This window comes from Platichthys flesus, chromosome 10 (genome assembly GCF_949316205.1).
Source record: "Platichthys flesus chromosome 10, fPlaFle2.1, whole genome shotgun sequence".
In the NCBI taxonomy this organism is placed as follows: Eukaryota; Metazoa; Chordata; class Actinopteri; order Pleuronectiformes; family Pleuronectidae; genus Platichthys; species Platichthys flesus.
In genome coordinates, this window is record NC_084954.1 from 7,321,647 (window position 1) to 7,343,252 (window position 21,606).

General features: G+C 41.2%; 2 protein-coding genes across 4 annotated transcripts; both read left to right on the top strand.

Moving 5' to 3' along the window:
• Positions 1-944: 944 nt before the first annotated feature.
• Positions 945-15,669, top strand: LOC133961982 (serine/threonine-protein phosphatase PP1-beta catalytic subunit-like). The gene is made up of 8 exons (XM_062397411.1): positions 945-1,074; positions 5,901-6,032; positions 11,896-12,126; positions 12,219-12,323; positions 12,431-12,502; positions 12,755-12,906; positions 13,942-14,076; positions 14,187-15,669. Exons 1-8 carry the CDS (start codon positions 1,023-1,025, stop codon positions 14,289-14,291), a joined length of 984 nt encoding a protein of 327 aa, XP_062253395.1. The 5' UTR covers positions 945-1,022; the 3' UTR covers positions 14,292-15,669.
• Positions 15,670-17,699: 2,030 nt separating this feature from the next.
• manea (mannosidase, endo-alpha) lies at positions 17,700-21,561 on the top strand. Of its 3 annotated transcripts, none has more exons than XM_062397084.1 (5): positions 17,700-17,857; positions 18,623-19,232; positions 19,720-19,829; positions 20,267-20,343; positions 20,500-21,561. In XM_062397084.1, the coding sequence occupies exons 2-5, from the start codon at positions 18,731-18,733 to the stop codon at positions 21,131-21,133; spliced, it is 1,323 nt and encodes a 440-aa protein (XP_062253068.1). In that variant the 5' UTR covers positions 17,700-17,857; positions 18,623-18,730; the 3' UTR covers positions 21,134-21,561. The 3 variants fall into 3 exon arrangements, with proteins under 3 accessions (XP_062253068.1, XP_062253069.1, XP_062253067.1); XM_062397085.1 differs by having other exon boundaries at positions 17,703-18,012; XM_062397083.1 differs by having other exon boundaries at positions 17,703-17,916.
• The last annotated feature ends 45 nt before the right edge of the window (positions 21,562-21,606 follow it).

The window sequence follows — 21,606 nt, forward strand, 5'->3', positions numbered from 1 at the left end:
TCTGGACCAGCGAGTCCTGGGCTGATGATGTCGCCTGTCTGTCCAGCCAACAACCACCATCAAAACCTTTAGTGGTGTTTATTTTAGATAGACATGGAATCCAAAATGTCCCCCCATCATAAACGACACAAAGCCCCCACACATGAGTGACTCGGCTCGGCACACATCAGCCAGCATTTATTTATTACCTTTATCAGGAATATGACCTGCTGATAAAACATTAAAGGGGGTTGTTTATGACCTCCATAAAGTGATGAAAGCCACCGTCTGCTCCTGTTAAACACACAGTATTGGACTGTACATTTACTCAAGTGTTGTACTTATGTAACATTTTCGAAAGTACTCATCGTACTGTTATTTTTGCTTTCCCTGTGCTGGTACAGATTAAACAAAGATGATTCCCAGCTACAAAATTAATTGTTCTTCTATATTTATGCATCACTAATGATAATTCAATCATATAATGTTGTCTACACTCATTGTCCACTTTATTTGGAGTTAATGTTGTTGAATATGGGGCAGAGCAATTGCAATAGATTTAACATGAGGAGGAGAATATATACACTTTTTTTTATATTCCTCACATGTATTTCATGTTACTTATCTTATCTTTGTTAGTTTTGATTCCAACTTGGTTAACTGATACTGATTTAAGATTTTGATTTTAAAGGGATAGTTCATTTTTGGGTGAACTATCCCTTCGATTGATACTGTCTTATGCTGGTAAAGGTAAATATGAGAATATTCCTGAATATCACTTCAGATGTAGAAATTGTCAGTGTATTTAGGTCGTTTTAAAAAATAATAACATGCAGAATGGATATATCTCAACGCAGGATGTGTTTATGAATTCAAAATGCCATTAATAAACGTATTTACCTTATATAACTGTGGTTAGAGGGCGTTTAACTGCATCACCTGTAGTGCTCTGACATCAACGGTTAGTTTCCTGCCAAACAGCGCCTCCCCGTGTCCGGGGCGCGTATTGACGCGGGCCAGCGCTGTGCAGCATCAGTTCGAAGATGGCGGAGGGAGAACTGAACGTGGACAGCCTCATCTCTCGGCTCCTGGAAGGTGAACAACTTCCCCACTGACGCTACGACACTGCGCGGAGTTTGAGTTTCCGCTTCGACTGAGAGTTGAGCGTGTATTCGTTTGTGTTGTGTCGCGGTTGCTTCGGGGGGAAAACGCAGGGAAGCGTTTAGCTAGCGCGGCTAACGTCGGGGCTAGCGGCTAGCTGGACCGTTAGCTGTTTATAAACACAGGCGGCGGTAAACGCCTACATCTCAGTTTACAAGCAGCGACTCTCCGACACTCGTGTTATCAGGGCTCCATCTTGACTTTAGCTTCTAATTTAACTTTCTACCGCACGTTTGTCTTTTCTTGTTGTATTCTGACCCGTTTATTTGTCCATATTACGGTCGGTGCGCATGGAGAAGGAGGGGCTGGGACTGTTTAACGTTTAGATCAAAAGTCTTAGCGGCTACATCCTTCACGTTGGCTGGGTTCCTGTCCATATTTGTTTTTCCTCAGGGTTCAACGCTGGTTTTCCTTTTCTCTGCCCTTGACGCGGATCATTTTGTTGTCACCTGTCATAATGTGCTGGTCAATTTTTAAAATGTCACGTTTTGGGGAAGAGCAATCTTTAGATCAGCTGTAAAGAAACAACTGCTCTAGTTCATTTGAACACAAATACACACACACACACACACACACTTAAACGTAGACCCACACAACCCTCTCTTATCTGACATTGAATGTTATTGTCACAACATCCTGGACAGAGTTGACTGGTACTGTGACTCTTGTGAAGCAGGGTCTTGTTGCTGCTCTCTCCCCTCATCTGGGTTTGTGTGTGTGTTTCAGTGGGTGTGTTGTTGTGATTCAGTGCACACGGGCTGCAAACATCTGTCGTCAGGTTGTGAGAACATTTAGTACATTTTTAAAACAGTGTTTCTCTGACCGGTTCATTGAGCTGGGTACTGAGACAATATCAGGAATTATCCCCATTTATAATTGTCATAATGAGCAATAGAACCTATTACTGTGCCGATGGAGGTGGAGGGTGAAGTGTTTGAGTCCACGGAACACTCCCGGAGTTTCAGGGGTAAACAGCGTTGCAGCCAATTCCAATACAACTGAAGTGACCGGGGACCACTTCTTCAAACATATAAAAACAACAGGAAAATGCCTCCATACTGCTTGTGTGGTTTCATCCAAGTGTCCAGGTTTTAGACACATGGTCCAGGCCTAGTTTAAATTCATCTTGTGTTGTTTTGTTCACAATCATCTTGCTACCTCGATCAAGGAGGTTATGTTTTAATCTCAAACAACTCAGCCATGACGTTTTGGAGAGAGGTGCTCCATGAACCAAGGAATTAATATAACATTTTGTTGCAGATCCGAATCAAGGGGTGGGATCCAAACTTTCTTTGATATTGCAAGACACGTTCGCTAATATCACAGGGAATAATTTATGGATCTTGATGAAAAGAACTCTGGCATATTTAAAGGACATGTATCTATGTGTGCGTGCAATTTGGTGCTGCTTGATTTAATTTAATGGGACCATTAGGCCGTTGCAGGGGTACATGCTACACTGAGCTCCCTTCTGCTTGCTTTTGTACTTGGTAAATCAAAGAAATCTTGTTGGTGTGTGTGTGGACCTGGTTTTGGATTTGGCACCGAACGCGAAGTGCAAAAATCCTCTTGTGTTGTCTGACCACCTGCTGTAAAGAAGGCAGAGACATTTCTGTTCTCCTGTGAGATATTCTTTGAGTCACACCAGAACACGAAGGCAAATGCATTTGTCCTTGGCATAGTTTTCACCAGTATCTCTGTTGGAGATGAAACTGTATGCCAGCACTGAAATGCATCTTAGGAATAATTTGGTATTATATTGCTGGAAAAGTGGTGTCAGCCTGCAACTGCAATGCATTTCTTGCACAACTCATGGCAAATAAAGTATATAATATAGATACTCACTGTCTGCCATCAGCTCCTCGCCCATTTTTCACTTTTTTTTTTAAACAATAGTCACATCTGTAGACACATTTGTGCTCATCAGAGTGTTTGCAGAAATTGGAGCTTCAGTTTGTCTCTTCACTTCACAGTGACTTGTTGATTGTGCTGCTCATATTTTCAACAGATGTTGGCATTGCTGTCTTTCACAAGTAGTCAGTTTTGTTGTTTTGATCTTGTTGTTGTGAAACGCCTTTTTTCTCACACAAATAAAACAAGTGACTGCACAAGACTAATTGATTTGGATGTTGTCATCTCATAAGCTTTTCACACAGTTTCTCAGTTTGTATCTAATGATGTGATGAGATAGAATTAAGGGTGAGTTGTCTGTGTTACATGGTTAATTTGGATCTAAGGAGCAAATCATTAAGGAATATTGTAGATGTCAGTTAAAAGCGCCTCCTGGTTTCCATGTCGGTCGTCTCCCCTGAAAGAAAGCGCAGCTTGTAAAATGCCACCTCCAGAGCGGAAGTATTTCCCAGATGATTTCTGTGATATTTATGATGAAATGAATCTGGATCCAAAGGGTAGAAATTCAGAAAAAGATATCCTGTTAAGTATTGGTCTCCTGTTGGTCTGCAAACCTTGATAAAATGTAAAATAACCTTATTCTCAAAGAGTTCAGGGAATCAAGCCGATGTACCAGAGCTGGTATGATTACAACACTCCAACTGCTTTCAGACATGCACGGAAGTCAATATATTTTCCTGAAACTTTCTGGAGGTTTTTGTGTGAGAACGCAAATGTCAGAAAAAATACCAATCCTTTGGGCTCTGTTTTAACAATTTGAGCACATGTTCGAAAGCAAGTGGAGCTGGTGCATTTAGGGCTTGTCCAAATCTACTACTGTTAGATTAATGATGGAAAAAAGGTCCCTGAATTAATTGTGAATGTGTTTTGGACGTGAGATGCAATAAACCAATCAGAGGGCCGTCTCCCACTCCCTTTATTTGGACTCTTGATTGGACAAAGATATTAACTGAGGCCGAATGAAACTTTAACAGGTATTTTTTATTATGGTCAGACATTTTATAGACATCTGACATCTTTTATTTAATAAAATAATTACTTTATTAGCTTTAAAAGGCTTTCCACAAAGTCTCGTCTCTTTTCCAGGGGCATAATAAAGTTGTAGAGGGTCTGAAACACATTCATTGGTATTTTCTGATGTTCAGCACAGATGTACCGTATGAAGAGACTCATAATTCTCCAGTGATAAATTTCCAAACAAGAGGAAACGTGAAAAGCCTTAAGCCTTCACTCTGCATCTCAACATAATAGCTTATTGTGTGTTGTGCTGTCTGAGGAAATGTGGTCTTGAGGAAAAGCCAAGTGTCAGTGAGAGCTCTTATTCATTGGAATTAAACCTTATGAAACGCTGTCAGTTTCTCCAGACACGTGTACAACCACACAGTTACACACAGTTACTCACAAACACAAACAGTAATTTGGTATATGACGTTGTCAAATCTTTGTCGTGGCTTCATTTTAGCCTTTGCCCCTCAATGTTCTTAAGGACGTGATCTCTTTTCAAAAGTGTCAGTCTGCAAAAGTGCAAATAGCGAAAGATGCAGTGTGAAAACCAAGCGGGTGAAGCATCCAAGCTTAACTAGCTCAGCTCGGACGAGGCCTGGCCGTTGACGGAAGAGCCCTGCTTCTGCAATTTTATGCTTGACATCCTGCTCAGCACATGGGTATGAAGCAGTGCAGATACAGTAGATGGGCGATAAAGAAAATTGATGATGTCAAGCAGCCGTTGATGAAGGTTGTTCAGGACCTAGAATAGTTCTTGGCTCAAAGATTCATCGTCTGTGAGGATGCATGTTCCTTTGGTTCATTCCCTTCTCCCTGAATTGGTTGAATTAGACGACTAATGAGACTGGGTGTGCAAGTAGCATGTCTGTGTTTGGACAAAAACACATTCACTAAGCTTTGGTAATTCCTAGTACACAAGTTAATCCATTTGAAACTGCTCCACATTTGTCCCTTCAGTTTTATTGTGTTTCCTCTGAGGATCCAAAAAGGGAAGAAGTAAAAGGCTTGAAAGGAAACTTCCTCTCTGACGAACACGTTGTTTCACAAGGGGTCAAGCTTTAAGGCAAAGTGGCCAATCATTACATAACTCCTGAGTTAAGGGTTTCTTAACCGCATTTGATCTGTCATCAGTCCTCATGCAGTGACGTCAAGCTTGGACCAAAGTCTTTAAATGCAGTCCATTTTCTGCTTCTACATTATTAAATACATGCAGGACTTTGTTTGAAGCTAATGTACTGACATGATTCTTGCTGTTATGGGGTTTGTTCCCCGATGGTTGAATGCACTTATTGAAAGTCGCTTTGGATAAAAGCTTCAGCTAAATGATATGTAATATAATTATATTTTCTGCCCCTCAGGTAATGTGATGTTGAAGCTGTTTTCTATATCTATTGACACTATCTCTGACTATTTCAGCTGCTGACTGTAGCCAGTTTGCAACTCTTCCTCTTTTCTCCTCTTTTCTTTGGTATAAATCTGATAAATCTGCACCCAGAGCCGTGGCAGACTCCCAGAAAGGCGGCTTAAGCTAACAGTGCAACTACACAGCCAATAAACCCTCACCACTGCTGAAGATGCAAGCTGCTGGTGTAGTCTAAGCAGTGGGTTTCTTAAGTATGACTGAGACCTAGCAGCTCTAAGCTGCAGAATCATTACGCCCCCACAGCTCATCAGATTTTAAGATTGCTTTGTGGTTCCGCCACAACAGTTCTTTTCCCCCTTGGCTGCAAAGTATTCTATTATGGCCTGGCTCTGATAAACTTTGTGGTGTCGGGGGTTCCCGAACTTGCTGCATTACCTTTAACAATAAAATTTGAACCCACTGACTTTTCTCTCCTCTACAGTTCGGGGATGTCGCCCGGGGAAGATAGTCCAGATGACGGAGGCAGAGGTGCGGGGCCTCTGTATCAAGTCCAGGGAGATCTTCCTCAGCCAGCCCATCCTGCTGGAGCTCGAGGCTCCTCTGAAGATCTGTGGTCAGTGATGTTGATTTATAACCACATTTAAGTTTCTTTTCTCACCACTTCACTTCATGTACTTTATCTTACTTGCACTTGTTTTTTTCCCTCTGTTACACTGTTATATTAAAGCCTAAATATGAAAGTAACTGGTCTGAACACTTAAGTTAAGCTATAGCTGCCTGTCAAATATCTTCCTGATTCCTGAAAATGAATTCAGTGCCACTGTGCAATTTCTTGCACGACTTGTATCGACATCCTGCTGTTGAAGCGATGTTATTACTCATGTGAAGGTCGTGACGGGCTGTGTGATGGATTGACACATTACTATAACAAAATGTCAGCACTGTTTGTTTTTTCTGGGGTCCACTAATTTAAGTCATGCTACTACATGCAGCTTGAATATTTGCCAACCATCTTTGGCAAATGTTGGATAGTGGCAACACATCTTAATTCGTAAAGAGCAGCTCAAACAGAAAAAGTTACAGGTCGGCTGCACCAGTGTCAAACTCCCACTCTTCAGAGCACAGACCAGAGCAGCAATCCATTTCTTTGACGCAGAGTTTCCTTATGTAACCAGATGGGATAACACTGCCTCAGCCTGGGTCATATATTCAGCTACTGCCCTGTGTGGGTTACAGAAGGTAAATTCAGGGGAAACATGTACACAGAACAGAATGTGTATCACTGTCATACACACAAAACATAGAAAAACACACTTTGCAAGTTAACTCCAAAATACTTAGCCCTATCTCAGTCTCTATCTGTCTCCTGCACATCTCAGCATACTCCCACATGCTTTATCTCTTCCCCCAGCGTTGTGCTGCAACTGCGCACAACTCTGGACTAATACATGTACAAATACAAAACAATTCAAAGGATTATATACTGTATTTGCTCATGAGTACACACCCCTCTCTCTCCTCATACAAGTGTCTACATGCACATATTTACTTTGTTTGATTGTTGTTATATAGACAAAATGTTTTATTTTGTGAGTCTTATTAAGGTTCATTCAGGCTGCTTTTTCGTACAAAGATACGAGAAGTCAATTTCAAACGATGTATCAATAAGCAAGTTCTAAAGAGGGCAGTGCAAAGTCTGAGAGATCCGGGACAACAACAAACATGTCGACTGGTTGTGAAGGATTCATATATGTAGACCTGACCATGACAGGTGTCTGTTAAATATGCATGAGTGTGCAGCGGCATTATTTGTCATAGTGTGGGTCTCTTTGGACCCACCAGGTTGATTACTCACCTTTAACCCACGACTGTCGGATCACCAGTTCTCACTATAAAGACCCAGCATTGATTGCATTTACTTATTTACTAAGGTCGCATCGATCTGATTCTACATATACTCACTCTCTCTTACATGTTAAACTTAAAGACACTAGCACAATTCTGCCAATATGTAATATATATTTTGGATTTTTCAACTCATTATTGTTGACGATGATGTTCCCTAATAATAATAATAATCAATCCGTCCCTCATTGTGAGGATGTGTTAGAAAGTAATTCGGACAGATGATAATTATTAACAACAAACTATAATCACAACCTTGTGTTGATTTAGAACTAAATGCTCTTCATTTGTTAGCTTGTTGATAGCTGAATTAGCTGAAGAAAGACCAAAAGTCTGGCTGCTGCTTTGTTTTTACTGTTTTGATTCTGTGGGAACATTTACCACATCATTTCTAAACCCTCAGCAGTGTCTGGTCTCGGTTGAATATGATGCCATTTGTTATTGTCTAACAGAAAATTAGATAGATTCAAACACTTGCCAGTTGTTCATGTAGACATTAAAACATGTTCTTGTTAGTGTAATCATTATATTATTATATTATTATATTACATGTCATTTGGCGGACTTCTTCATCCTAAGCACCTTACAATTATTCTATGAGGGGGCCGTTTAGGGGATTTGGTATCTTGCCCAAGGACACTTCGGCATGCAGATGGGCAAGACTGAGGATCAAACCGCCGATCTTCTGGTTGGAAGATGACCACTCTACCCCTTAGCCTCCGGTTCGCAATTTTTTTTTATTGCGCTTTGAATGGAAGTGATGTGACTCAAAATCCATCAGCCATGCCAAAAACCCTTATCTACAGAGCTGTGGGCCACAGGAGGGACTTTTCAGTACAAGCATCATTCATGTTATTGCTGCCCTGTCACTGCAGATCAGCATGAAAACTCTGTCCACTGGTCCAAAACAAAACTCGGACTGCTTGAGCAAAATTTAGGCCTCACATGAACCTTTGTCCCTGTGTCACTTTAACAGCCACTACAAGTAGGAACATTGTTAAAGCAAGATCATTTGGGTTCGGGAACAGACATACAACTTTTAAATATATGCTTTCATTAACAAGTCTTTTATTTTCTTAACCGAAATCAGATTTAGGCTGAAACCAGTTTATTTCCACGGACATTACAGAATTTAACAGCTCAACCCAAAAGGTCGATCCTATTTGAGAAGTGAGGAGACCATTTTTCATATACCTGTAGACAATAAGACAGTAAACAAAACTAGCAATGCTAAAATACATAAAATGATAAATAATTTATGATATAATAATAGAATTAACCATATTGTATTAGAATATTGTCAGTAACTTGTATGAATTAGTCACCTGAGCTAATTTTCTTGGTTATTGTTAACATCCATCATCCGACCTTTAAGGTGCACATTCATTTACTGTATTGCTAGTTTGTTTCTTTCACTTGTATTTGTGCTTGTGGTGTTTCAAATGATCCCTGAAAATATTATTGCACATATTATGTTTTTCATAAATCATTTGTTCTGTTTTCTTCTTTTGAGTGTTTATGTTATTATCAATCTGAACAGTATTGTTTAATATTCCTCACACTGCTGTTGTTTTTTGCATGTTGGTGCTTCTGAACCATCTGGTGATCTGACTGCACAAGGTCACTTTGCCTATAATGGACATTAAATTGTGCAAGCATAGACAATATCTTTATTTACCGTTTAGCCTTATCTTCAGTAGGCTACATTGTAGCACTGCAGCATGAATATATTTCTTGTATTTTCCTTAAAATCCATTTATGTACCAGACTCACAAGATTACTACTGAATACGATTACTGATGTGCACTTTTATTATTGTAGAGCGGCCGTATGACCTGTGCTTTCATATTGTGCCTTCTTGAGATATATGAGATATATCCATTTATAAGATTGACCTTCCCTTTGTTGTTGTTTTTTTGTTTTCTGCCTTTTTCTCAGCTTTTAAAACCCTGCATCTCTATGTTGCTATTCTTGGACTGTTTTGACTCTGCAGAGGCAGTCCTGAGTAAATAATTCACTGTCATCCTACAATTTGTTGTGAGGAAGGAGGCAGGGAGGCTGCTGAATAGAAATTCTCGGTGAAGCTCACAAACTCATGTACGCAGCAATAACTCAGGCTGCGCTAGATCCTGCAACGACTCCTAGAATTTGATGATACTGAACTCAGCTCAGGCCATTTTCAAACCGACAGCCAATCAAACACTGGCCACTAAATCATTCTGAGCAGGGGAAGTAACAAAAAACATAGACCACTGCACTGAAAATATCAGCGTAGCTCAGCGGTAGTTTGGTATTCCATGAATGAAAGAGCATTATTTTATAATCCAGTTTACCCAGCTTTTACTACAGAGCCACAGCTCAGCTGAAGTTAGCCCGGCTCTTACAAAGTTCACTCATCTCCAGCTGTCGCTGCAGAGATTACAGTCTATGTTGCCATGTGTCTGCATCTGCCATTTTATCAAAATGTGGCTTTGGCCCTACATTTCCTTTCCTTAACTCAGAAAACTGCCACATAAATTAAGAATGCTACTTATTTACTGTTTCATGGCCATTTCTGTTTTGGTGCAGGCATAAGCAAGAATTATTGTTTTCTGTGTGATATCCACTGTGTTTATGAAGTCCTCTGTCGGGTTCTGACCTCAAAGATTTAAAAACAGTATTTGTAGGTTCAGGAAGTTCACAGGTCAGTTCCCAGCTTTAGTTAATTTTTGCAATGGAGACTTAAACTTTTCCCAATAGGCAATGGATGAGGGGGGGATGCCACCCCTTTCAAAATGGAATGACCAAAAATTCATCCCCTATCAGAGCAAACCCCATCTTCCACAAGAGAGAGATCCATGTGAGAATGCTGAACTAACTAAGTTGCATTAGTTTCAGTTATAAGGTGAAACCAAATGGCATTGAAAAGAACAGGAGTGCTGTTCTCATGGTCTTTCACTATCTGCAGCACCAAGTACCCTCATAGGTGGCAATTAAAACATCCATAAAGATGTTGGTGTTTTCTGCAGGTCGGCAGGATTCGGTATAAACTCATCAGTACTGCTTTCATTGTGCACATGCTAGAACAAGCATACAGCTCTACTGCAGGAGTGTCGTCCCCCACGCCCACACCCTGAGCGATCAGCTCCAAAATGTTATAATCTCGAGATACACACCCATGTTTGGTGAAAATCTGTCTCTGTGTTTTTGTTGAAACCCCCTGTTAAGACTGAACAAATTGCCCACTGCTTATTCCCAAACACAGAAGACTAAAGTTATGACTAGTTTTACTGTTGTGGTAGACTAACATTCTAATAAATCATTGTTTCATCTACCATCACATTTTCCTTTTCCTAAAAGAAGGTAAAGCTCAAAACGAGTGAGCTGGATATGTTACTCTAGCGTTGCATTAATACTTCAAGACTTGTTTCATTGATTTTGTATTATTGATGTGAAGGACTGTGAAGCTGCTACCATGCTGCACTTGCATCAAAACTGTGTATGGCCGGCTGGGGATGTGAGAAATGATTGATGATGCACTGGGCATAAGAGCTGTACTTCAGACATTCATGTAATCATTCATTTGCAGAAAACGGTGCTTTTACGTGCAGCCCTTAGACACAGGCAAAAATAAGTACAAGCCCGTGCAGGCATATAGGTTTGGTGCCAGCTGTGGTTGGTGTTTTGGTGCCGAGATCACTGACAGGCACCATGGAATAAAATTACATCCCAGCCACTCTCGAGACTTCATTATAGAGTTGCAATTTTTTATTGGTTATTTTAATCTCAAGGCCAGACAGCTGCACACTTTAACAAGACCTATTTTCATTTGTATTATTTGGTGCCATCTTGTAATGAAGCATTGCCATAAAAAGAATGGGCACATGCATTTTCTTTCCGCTCCAGTCACAATGAAGCCTGTTATTATTGTCCTTGCTGTTCTGGAGATGCCCTCTGAAGTCATCTTTGTCTGGAGCACTTAACCCAAAATTGGAGCAGCTTTTCAGTTGGTGCAGGAGGATAAAAAAGGAAGCAGGTCTTGGCCAGGTGATGAAGCGAGGCCCCCCCCCCACCGCAGAGATCCTGTGCTTTTGTGAACGCGCCTCCAGCTCATCCCTGCCTGACTGGTGTCAAAGAAAGGAGAGAGAATCCTGGGAGAGCTGTTAAAATTAGTCAGTTTACGCCTCTATCTGGATGTGCGTCCTTTATTTTTGTGATTAGCCTGGATTGGAGATGTTCTCTCCCTTGCTAGCTCGTGTCCCATGGGCCATGGCATTGATCTGATGGCTGCTCTAAAGTCTCTTTTTGTGTGTGCATCCATTACCTCACCTCTGCGATGACAGTAATAGCCACAGTTATATAGTCAAAGTCCCTGATATATCCCCACCAACCTGCAGGTATAGCTGTGTTCTTAAACTCAGCTTCAGATAGAGAGGAGCTGGTGTGTATGCATATGTGGGGGTGAATGTGTTGTTTAGAGATGAAGAAACTAAAAATATTGCTTGTCCTGCAGCTGATTGCTCCTTTGTCTCCAAAAAAAAAAGTATTCAACAGTATTTGTCCCCCCCTGTCCCCTCACATCCTCTTCGCAGGTGATATCCATGGCCAGTACACAGATCTGCTGAGGCTGTTTGAGTATGGTGGCTTCCCTCCAGAGGCAAATTACCTTTTCCTGGGCGACTACGTGGACAGAGGGAAGCAGTCCCTGGAAACCATCTGCCTTCTGTTGGCCTACAAGATCAAATACCCAGAGAACTTCTTCTTGCTCAGGGGCAACCATGAGTGTGCCTCTATCAACCGCATCTACGGGTTCTACGATGAGTGTGGGTAGAAATAAACTCCTCCTGCACACAAACATGCCTGAAGTACCTATTTAACTAATGTTCCAATAACGTGTGATTATGTGTTTCAACAGGCAAGCGCAGGTTTAACATCAAGTTGTGGAAGACCTTCACTGATTGCTTCAACTGCCTCCCCATTGCTGCTATTATCGACGAGAAGATCTTCTGCTGCCATGGAGGTGTGAGACGTATATTTCCCCGCTTCTCTCAAATTGGAAAAAGTGGCTTTTTTGACGACCTTGATCAAAATGTCTTTTGAGAAACTTCTCTTTTCTTTCCGTTTCAGGGCTTTCGCCTGATTTGCAGTCGATGGAGCAGATTCGCAGGATCATGAGGCCAACAGATGTACCTGATACAGGTAGTGTGTGTGTGTCTGCACGCACTTGCATGCATAATCCTCCTTGAATCTGAACATATTCACTTCCTCCCGATTTCTCTCTGGTTTTTCTCCCAACCTTTCTCTTCCTGAACCAACAGCTCTTATATCAGTAAATCATTTGTGCTACATCAGCAGCTTCTTCCTCACTGTTGTCAGCCTGTGCTCTTCTTTTAACTCCTTCCTCACTCATATGACCCTCCTCTCCCTCTCTCCTCTCTGTGTGTCCCTCAGGTCTGCTGTGCGACCTGCTGTGGTCAGACCCAGATAAGGACGTGCAAGGCTGGGGAGAGAATGACCGCGGGGTCTCCTTCACCTTTGGAGCAGACGTGGTCAGCAAGTTCCTCAACCGCCACGACCTGGACCTGATCTGCAGAGCCCACCAGGTACTTATGAATGAACTAAGGTAGAGAGGCTGGACATGAGGTGTAATTCCAAAGAAGCACACTGCAAGCAAATTAATCTTGGGGCTTATAATTGGTTGGACATGCACGGTAATGATGGCTCACCTCCATCAGATTGTGTGTTCTCATTGCAAGTCGTAACTGTGACTGATACCAGACATTAGAAGAAACCTGAATAGAAAAGTCTGTAACCTTAAAGATGAAGTTGGACGTCAAGTGTCTCAGCCCTCGCCTGCTGACTGGGACACATAGCAAGTCCATTTTGATGTTAAAAAAACGTGTGTGATGCATCAACTGTGTTTATTTAAACATCAGACATAAACCGTTGCATTTGTTTAAGAGCTTTGGAAACAACAAATATTTTAAGCCTTATTTTGGGATAACAAATTAAATGTTTTATGATATTTGATGGTGATTCAACAAATGTAGTCTTAGTTTAGGTGCCAATGACCATATACAAGCATTGCTCTCTCCTCTTTCATTTAGATACGAGCCCGCTCTAGTTGTCCTAAAATAGGTCCCCAGAGATGTCACCAAGATGGCTGCCAAATGGCGAGAATGCCTATAATGACTTTGCTGATATGAAGACACAGACCACAGTCCTAAAACACGTATTATTAGACCTGGTGCAACAGTTTAACCCCTAATTTTCTGCTCTCAATTGATCTATTTTTCTAGATTTTAATTATTTATACAAAAATGTACATAGATATTATCAATAGAAAAAAAATTCCTTGCTTATTGAAAATGGAATATCATGCAGAGAACAAAAATCAGCTTTCTGCATTCGTAACACAAGACATCAGATGGATGATAGAGGAACAAACTTCTCTGCTAATTGATGAACATCTAGCAGGAGAGTCCACAGCTATTTGTGCTCTGAGCGTTTGGGCGTTTTGATATTGATTCAGCCGTAGGTGGTTTTGTACACTCAGTCTTGATGGCTCAGTCTGTTACTAGCTGGAGATCTGCCTCTGAAGTATTGATCACAGTGGGTGTTCATGTGTCTTCTAACAGGTTGTGGAGGATGGTTATGAGTTTTTTGCCAAACGCCAACTGGTCACACTTTTCTCTGCTCCGAACTACTGCGGGGAGTTCGACAACGCTGGCGGCATGATGAGCGTCGATGAGTCCCTCATGTGCTCCTTTCAGGTAATGCAGAACCTGCAGGGACATTTATGCTTTAAAAGATTTTCTACATACACATTCTGTCTCACATACATGTATTTATCTCTCTCTGTTTACGTGTTGGTGTTTTAAAGATCTTAAAGCCCTCAGAGAAGAAGGCCAAGTACCAGTACGGTGGGGTAAACTCTGGCCGGCCTGTCACCCCACCCCGCACCGCCCAAGCCCCCAAGAAGAGGTGAACGTTCGGCCTCGGCTCTTCCCCCCCCCCCCCCCCCCCCCCCTACCTGGTCTGTCCTTGGTCTGCCCTCATGGCAACCCCTGTAACTCCCCTGTATAGCAAAGATATGGGGCTCATCTAATCGCCCAAATCTTTTTTTCCCCTCTTTCTTCCCCACTCACCCTCCGACTCCACTGACAGCTCTTTTCTTAATGTGTATGTGTACATAAATTTGCTGTGACCAATCTGTGTTATTTTTGTTTGCCTGTTTATTGGTATTTTTGATATTATTAACAAATAATCTTTTGGTGGGTTTACTTCCGATACCACTTGAATTTTTTTCTGAGATTCCGTCTTGTGTATGGATTTTGCCTTCTCCTTGTAGAGGGGCTGAGTTCAAAGGGATTATTTTCAGTTAAACAAAAATGAATATTGTTCTTGCCTTGATCTCTGATAAAGCAGAGAGAATTCCGCCAATATATTTCAATAAGACTGATATTTACGGCCAGTGTTCAATCCGTACACACAAAAACCATCTCTTGGATTCCAGTTTAACAGTTTGAAGTCATTATCGCTCGTGGTTGTTGTGCACAAACACAGTTTGTATATTTAACTGTTGAAAAAGTCCATGTCCATATGAGTAGCAAAGAATGTGAAGAGACCTGCTTGAATGAAATAAAGAGGCTGAATCAGTTGCTGCTGACAGTGGAGACGCTCCTCTCGAACACATCTTCCTCCGGGCATCAATTCCTCCACTCTGTTATGTCTTCTCCCCCCCCCTCGTGCCTCAATTCCACACCCACACACAAACATGCCTCTTCTCAAACAGAGCTGGTGGATGTTCTCCATCGGCTATTTCTTAATTCTTAGTTTTCACCAAAATAGTTTCCCAGATATCACTGAACTAGTTTAAGTTCAGAATATGAAAACTGGTTAAGTAGGAAGTGGGTACCAGTACCAGGCAGTTTTGTTTTGTGTGATTGTGATACCACCTGGTGTGCAAAAACAGCATTACAGTACAAATCTGATGTAAATTAAACTCAACAGCACGAGTTCTTCATTACAACGTCATTAAAAAAATGTTGGAGGTACTTCAGTTGTCTATTCAGCTGACCACCGATTAGCCCGGTCAGCGATTCAGCATCAGTCCACTGCAAACAGTTGCCTCTTTCTTGTCTTCGCTCCCTTTTTCTTTATTTCTTTTTCTACTTTGCTCTCTGTGGTATCATTCTTCTGTTGGACTTCTGCATTCTTTCTTCACATTGTTTACTTTCTACTCACTTTATTTATTTCCTAACGACGATAATAAGGAAACAATGAGGTGTTACCAAAAGCTGTTTTGCAATTTGTACGAGTTTGTTTGAAAGTCTATAAATTAAATAAACTGGATGGAAACTACAGATTGATTTGTCTGTATTTATTCGTGTCTGTGCATTCTCTTCTTTTCTGCCCTAAACAACAAGGAGGTCAGTGGAAGAAGGAAACGTGTAGTAAGTTCACGGTGAGACAAGATACAGACATATAGTTTCACTATAAGAAAGAGGAGACTGCTGTACGTTCCATGTGTGTCTGTCTGTCTGTCTGTCTGTCTGTCTGTCTAGGGCCGGCCCTGGCAATGTTTGAGCCCTAAGCGAGATTTCAAAGTGGCGCCCCCCCAACATACACACGCAAACTTTCATGCATCCCCAATAACTTTTGGACTTTAAACAGATGCACATACATGCAGACAAATTTGTAAGCTATAAAAAACAATAAAAATATACGTCAGGGACATACCTGAGGCGAAAGCGCAAATTCTGTGCGAACCGCCGCCTGACTGTTCACACAGGGAGCCATCCAGGAGGATATTTTAGATAATCGCTCACCTGTCCACTGAGCCACGGGTTGTGACATCAGCAAATGTCCCTACTAGGCTGCCAAAATGAGTAGGTTTGTATGCATCATGCTGCTATGAGGAACTGTTGTGAGGTGAAATGAAACTCCCTTCTTTTTTTCTGTTCATGCTGAAATAAAGTGGATTCACTGTTTTCAATCACATCTTTATAAAACACCTCATTAGCTTCACACTACAAACCATATGGGGGGGGGGGGTGTTTTTTGAGAGAAGATTTCAGATTCTTTCACTAGACTGGCACTCAGTAGAGCTCAACAGAGCCGTATAGGTTCATCTCTGACCCATGCAGCTTCCTTCTACCAAGTTGTGTGGTTATTGGTCCAGTAGTTTATAACATGTTCATAACCTGTTGACTGACAGATCCGAGATGAAAACATAACCTCCTTAGCAGAGGTAATAAAACCTCCACCCATTTATCAAGGAAATGTCAACAACATCAATAATTATTAGAAACACAACAGGAAATTAAAAGTAGAAGTAGTTCACGGGTAATTTTCTGTTGATCGACTTATCAATTCATTTATTAAAAGCAAATTTTTCCCTGCTACTTAGTCTAAACTGGGTTTTTATATTGTGTTTTATTTACATTGTATATTGGTTTATTTTTGTCTTGCACTGATTACTGGTTGTACATCAAATTGCCCTTGAAGGATATTAAAGATTTTCTTTTATGGACAACTTAAGTTAATCACAAGCCACACAAACCAAGCAAGAGCAGCAGAGGAACCCAGCAGCCAGCAGGGGGCCTCCTCAGGACAGACTGTGTTTCTTGAAAAGCCTCCGAAGACAAGGTTGGAAAACTACTGGGTTATTCTCTAACAATAGGTTTTTAAAGCATGTTAAATCCTCCAGTATCTAAAATCCAAAAATATAAAAGTTACTTTTGAGTAAGGCTGTCAAATATATGTAGTAAAGTAGAAAATGTTTTCTCTGAAGTGTGTATCAAAAGCAGCATAGAATGACACATACACACACACACATATGATCATTTGCCCATCTTCTTAGTGTCCTTAGTTCCTCATGGGAATCAGAAGCTGGTGTGGCCTAGTCGGTAGAGTGGTCGGTCTCCAACAAGAAAGACCTGGTTACAAGTCCCACTCTTTCCCATATTCAAGTTGGCAATTTACTGTACTCTTAAAGTTGCCATGATTTTCCCTATTAATTGCATAATATCGTACACTATGTCAATTTTAATTAATTAAATACAAAAACAGAAAAATCTTTAATAAAAAAAAGAAAATATGCGTGCGCAGTAGGCTTCTGCGCAGAATTTGTGCAGTATGCTTCTGCGCAGGATATCCGCAGTAGACTTTTGCGCAGGATGAGGATGTTTTCTTTTAACCTCCTTTGTCGCCTGTACCAGGAGCCGCCCCTGTGTCTGTCTATCTGTCTATCTAGCTATCGAGAATTCCAGTGCAGTACATCATCCACGTCGAACGGGGGCGGCATCCCTTCCGTGCTTCAGTGAAAGTTGCTCCTATCGATGTCGTTGTCTCAACGAGATACACCATGTGACCTCGGCTCGTTTAACAACATGGATGGGTCACAGTCCACCCTCTGTCCCAGTCCCGGTGTTTCCAGATCTGTTCCGTTAGTCGGGACGGCTGCTGAACCAGAAGTGCAGGTTTGCTCTGTGCGTGTGTACATTTTGAGAAGATGTCCCGTCCTCTGCACCACGACAGGGACTGAACCGGGTATCGAACACTCTGTTTTTAGATTCAAATAGACGTGGTTTCTCTACGGGAGCCCGGAGGTGTGTGTGTGTCTGAGGATCAAACTCATTTCTGCCGCTGAGTCCAAAGTTCATCTTTTTGCATTTGGAGCTGCAGCAGTGGATCTGCTTGTTATGGTCATTTTCTCTTGATAAATCTCTAAACTGTTTTAAAATATTTGATAAACACAAGGGACTTGAACTGTTTCTGTGTTTTTGACCCGACTTCCGCATTCAGTGCAGTCTTTCCAAACAGCCCTGTCTATATCACGGGCGGATCTGGCTCATTTAGGGGCCCCGGGGTATCGCTGTTGTCATTGGGCTCCAACGGGCCCCCCACTCTCCATTACACATCATTGTTTCCCCTAGAAACAAACATGGACTTGACTTACTTAGTAGTAGTATTAAAATACAGCTGCAGCAATTGGAATATTCTTTCAGCGTCAATATATGTCACTTCAATTTTATTTGTATAGCACCAATTCATAATATACATTGTCTCAAGTCAACTGAGGCCTTAAAATTTGAAAATGTGTTTGAAGGAATATTGATGAGGATTTTAAGGTTAAATCAAGAAAATAGCAGGTTAATCAATTTTGGTATAGTTTTAGTCTTAAATTGAAATTTTGATTTTCAAACACCATGTTCATGTATATTTATGGACCAACCCAATAACTGCATCAATTGTGACAATCTTTAGTAGAATAATTATTAATTCTAACTAATTATTTTTTCCTCAAACCTCCAGGCTGAACAAAAACTCACTGACTGAGTTTCGATGGCTTCTTCTCCAACAACAGTCCCTCTCTGCTGCCTCAGCAATGAATTGTGGAGTTCTTCCAGCACAGACTAAAGGATGGGAAGGTTCAGGCGCAAATCTTGCATCACATTATTAGCTTTGATTCTGCTCGCCCTCGTCATAACGCTGGTGTTGAAGGCTCTCTCCCCAGAGGACTCTCCATTCAGCGGCCCCGTGTTTCCAGACAGAAAGAATGCAGAGCAGATCCCGAGAGAAAACGTCATTAAACCCCATCAGATTGAAATGGGCAACGCTGCTAAGTCGGACAAAGATGAAGAACTGGAGGCGACGTTGAGGAGGTTTCCTCCTCCAAACTACTATGTCCATACCTTCTACTACACGTGGTTTGGGAACCCCAAGTTCGATGGCAAATACATCCACTGGGACCATCCGCAGCTGCCACACTGGGACTCGAAGGTGGCTCATGGGTATCCACAAGGGAGACACAGCCCGCCTGATGACATCGGGTCCAACTTCTACCCCTCTCTGGGAGCTTACAGTTCAAAGGACCCCTCCATTATACAGGATCACATGCAGCAGCTACGTACTGCAGCTATTGGTAAGAGAGGATTTCTTTTGAACTTTTAAATTAGGAAAAAGTTGTGTGACGTGTTTAAGAATTAAGAAAGAAATAAGCAGTAACCCCTACAGTATTACTCCCACTGCACATTTCGTATCCAGCCACTGAACATTTGAACATTTGCACACTTGAACATTTGTACATTTGTACATTTGCACTTAACTTATTCCTACTGTATTATCCCACCTATAGTGTATTCATATTTTTATATATTTATCTTGCTCTTAGTGTATTCATCATTCTTGTATCATACCTCCCCCTTTTTACTGTTCATATTCCATTTATATTTCCATTTATATTCCATGTATATTTCTAACTGTACTTCATATTTATTTACATATTCCATCTCTGCACTTTAACTGCCATTTTGTTTGCACTTCTGGTTAGTATTATTATTATTATGGTTATTATATAGTGTTTTCTCTCAGTTTCTTTCTGTTTGACCTGTAACTGTGTTTATTCCCAGGGGTCATTGCTGTTTCCTGGTATCCTCCTGATATGAAAGATGACAACGGTGAACCAACAGATGACTTTGTCCCTTTGCTGCTGGAAGTGGCTCATAAATACCATATTAAGGTCTGTATGCAGATATTAATGAGTCATCACACAAAAGCTGATCAAATGTTTGATGACAGAGTCACTTACTAACATGACCGAGGTATGACCCGGCTGATATGAAAACTTTACCAATTGAATGAATAAACAATGTGTAAAAGCTGTGAATTCATGTTTACATTTTACTTAAAAATCGATTTTCTTGATTCCAGTTCTATGCATCTGGCTGCATTTGTGATATAGTTATTTTTAACATATTTTTTTAATAATATTAATGGTTAAACTTTGAAGTATCAAAGTGTTTGAAAATGCCATCATAGGAATCATTGTGATATATTTGTATCTATCCTCCAGTATATCAGTGATGTAATCCATAATACTTTGAATATTAAAACAAACATGTGGATTGGATTGTCTGTGCTAATGTTTTTATGTTGCTGTGATGTCTGTGTTCACAGGTAGCTTTTCACATTGAGCCATACAAAGACAGAGATGAAGTCAATATGTTCTCTAATGTCAAATACATCATAGACCGGTGAGTAGTGCTGTGTTTCTTCAGTCTCACACTGTCTCATCGAATCACTTTGTCACGACTCGTTGCATTAATCGATAATTACTATGTTTTCATGCGTCTATGGATTCCCGTGACATTTTTCTGTCTGATAATCAATCTGTTAACGCTCCTCCTCAGATACGGAGAGCACCCCGCGTTCTTCAAGTACCGTACGAACACTGGCAAGCTGCTCCCACTCTTCTATGTGTACGACTCGTATCTGATGAACTCAGAGCAGTGGGCGAAGCTGCTGAAACACACAGAGGCTGACAGCATCAGGCACACCCCATATGACGCCATCTTCATCGCCCTTCTTGTCGAGGAGAAACACAAGAGAGATATCGTGACGTCAGGATTCGATGGTGTCTACACTTACTTCGCCACTAATGGCTTTTCTTATGGATCCACTCAGCGGAACTGGGACTCTATCAAAGCGTTCTGCGAAGCCAACAACCTGATTTTCATCCCGAGTGTGGGCCCGGGCTATATAGACACAAGCATCCGACCATGGAACCTCCAGAACACTCGAAACCGCATAAACGGCAAATACTACGAGACCTCGCTGAGCAAGGCATTAGAGGCCAGGCCCGATTTCATATCTATAACGTCTTTTAACGAGTGGCACGAGGGGACCCAGATTGAAATGGCCATTCCCAAGACGAGCCAGACGGTGTACCTGGACTACCTGCCCAACAAACCTGCCATCTACCTGGAGATAACTCGCAAATGGGCTGCCATATTCGGTGGTGAGCGGCGAAGGTGGCAAGAATGATCTGACCACAGAATTCCTGGTACAAAAAGTATTGACATAAAAACCTAATGGGGCTCTGGTTACAGAATGGATGAAATGAAATTGATGAATAATTGTATGATGAACCACATCACTTTCTTAATTTTTTACATTATGGTGAATTACTGTTAATTTAACTGATGTCCTAGTATTACTTGTTGAAACCGCCTTGGCACATTTTGGGATAAATAACGTTACCAGCATGTGTTTTGTCACCGTCTCCGATGTATCCACCTGGAACTGCAGCATGATTCCTGTAAACTGACACTATATCAAACCTGAATATGGGGGGGCATTAGGTGAGAACACCATTGGTATTTCATACCAGAGCTGCATGATTCATATTTTAAGATCATGATTGGTATCTTAATCCCCATCGTTCAAATAAACTGATTCTTATTTTAAGCTTATTTGTGCTGTAAAATTGTATTTATTTGACCCACTTTATATAATTA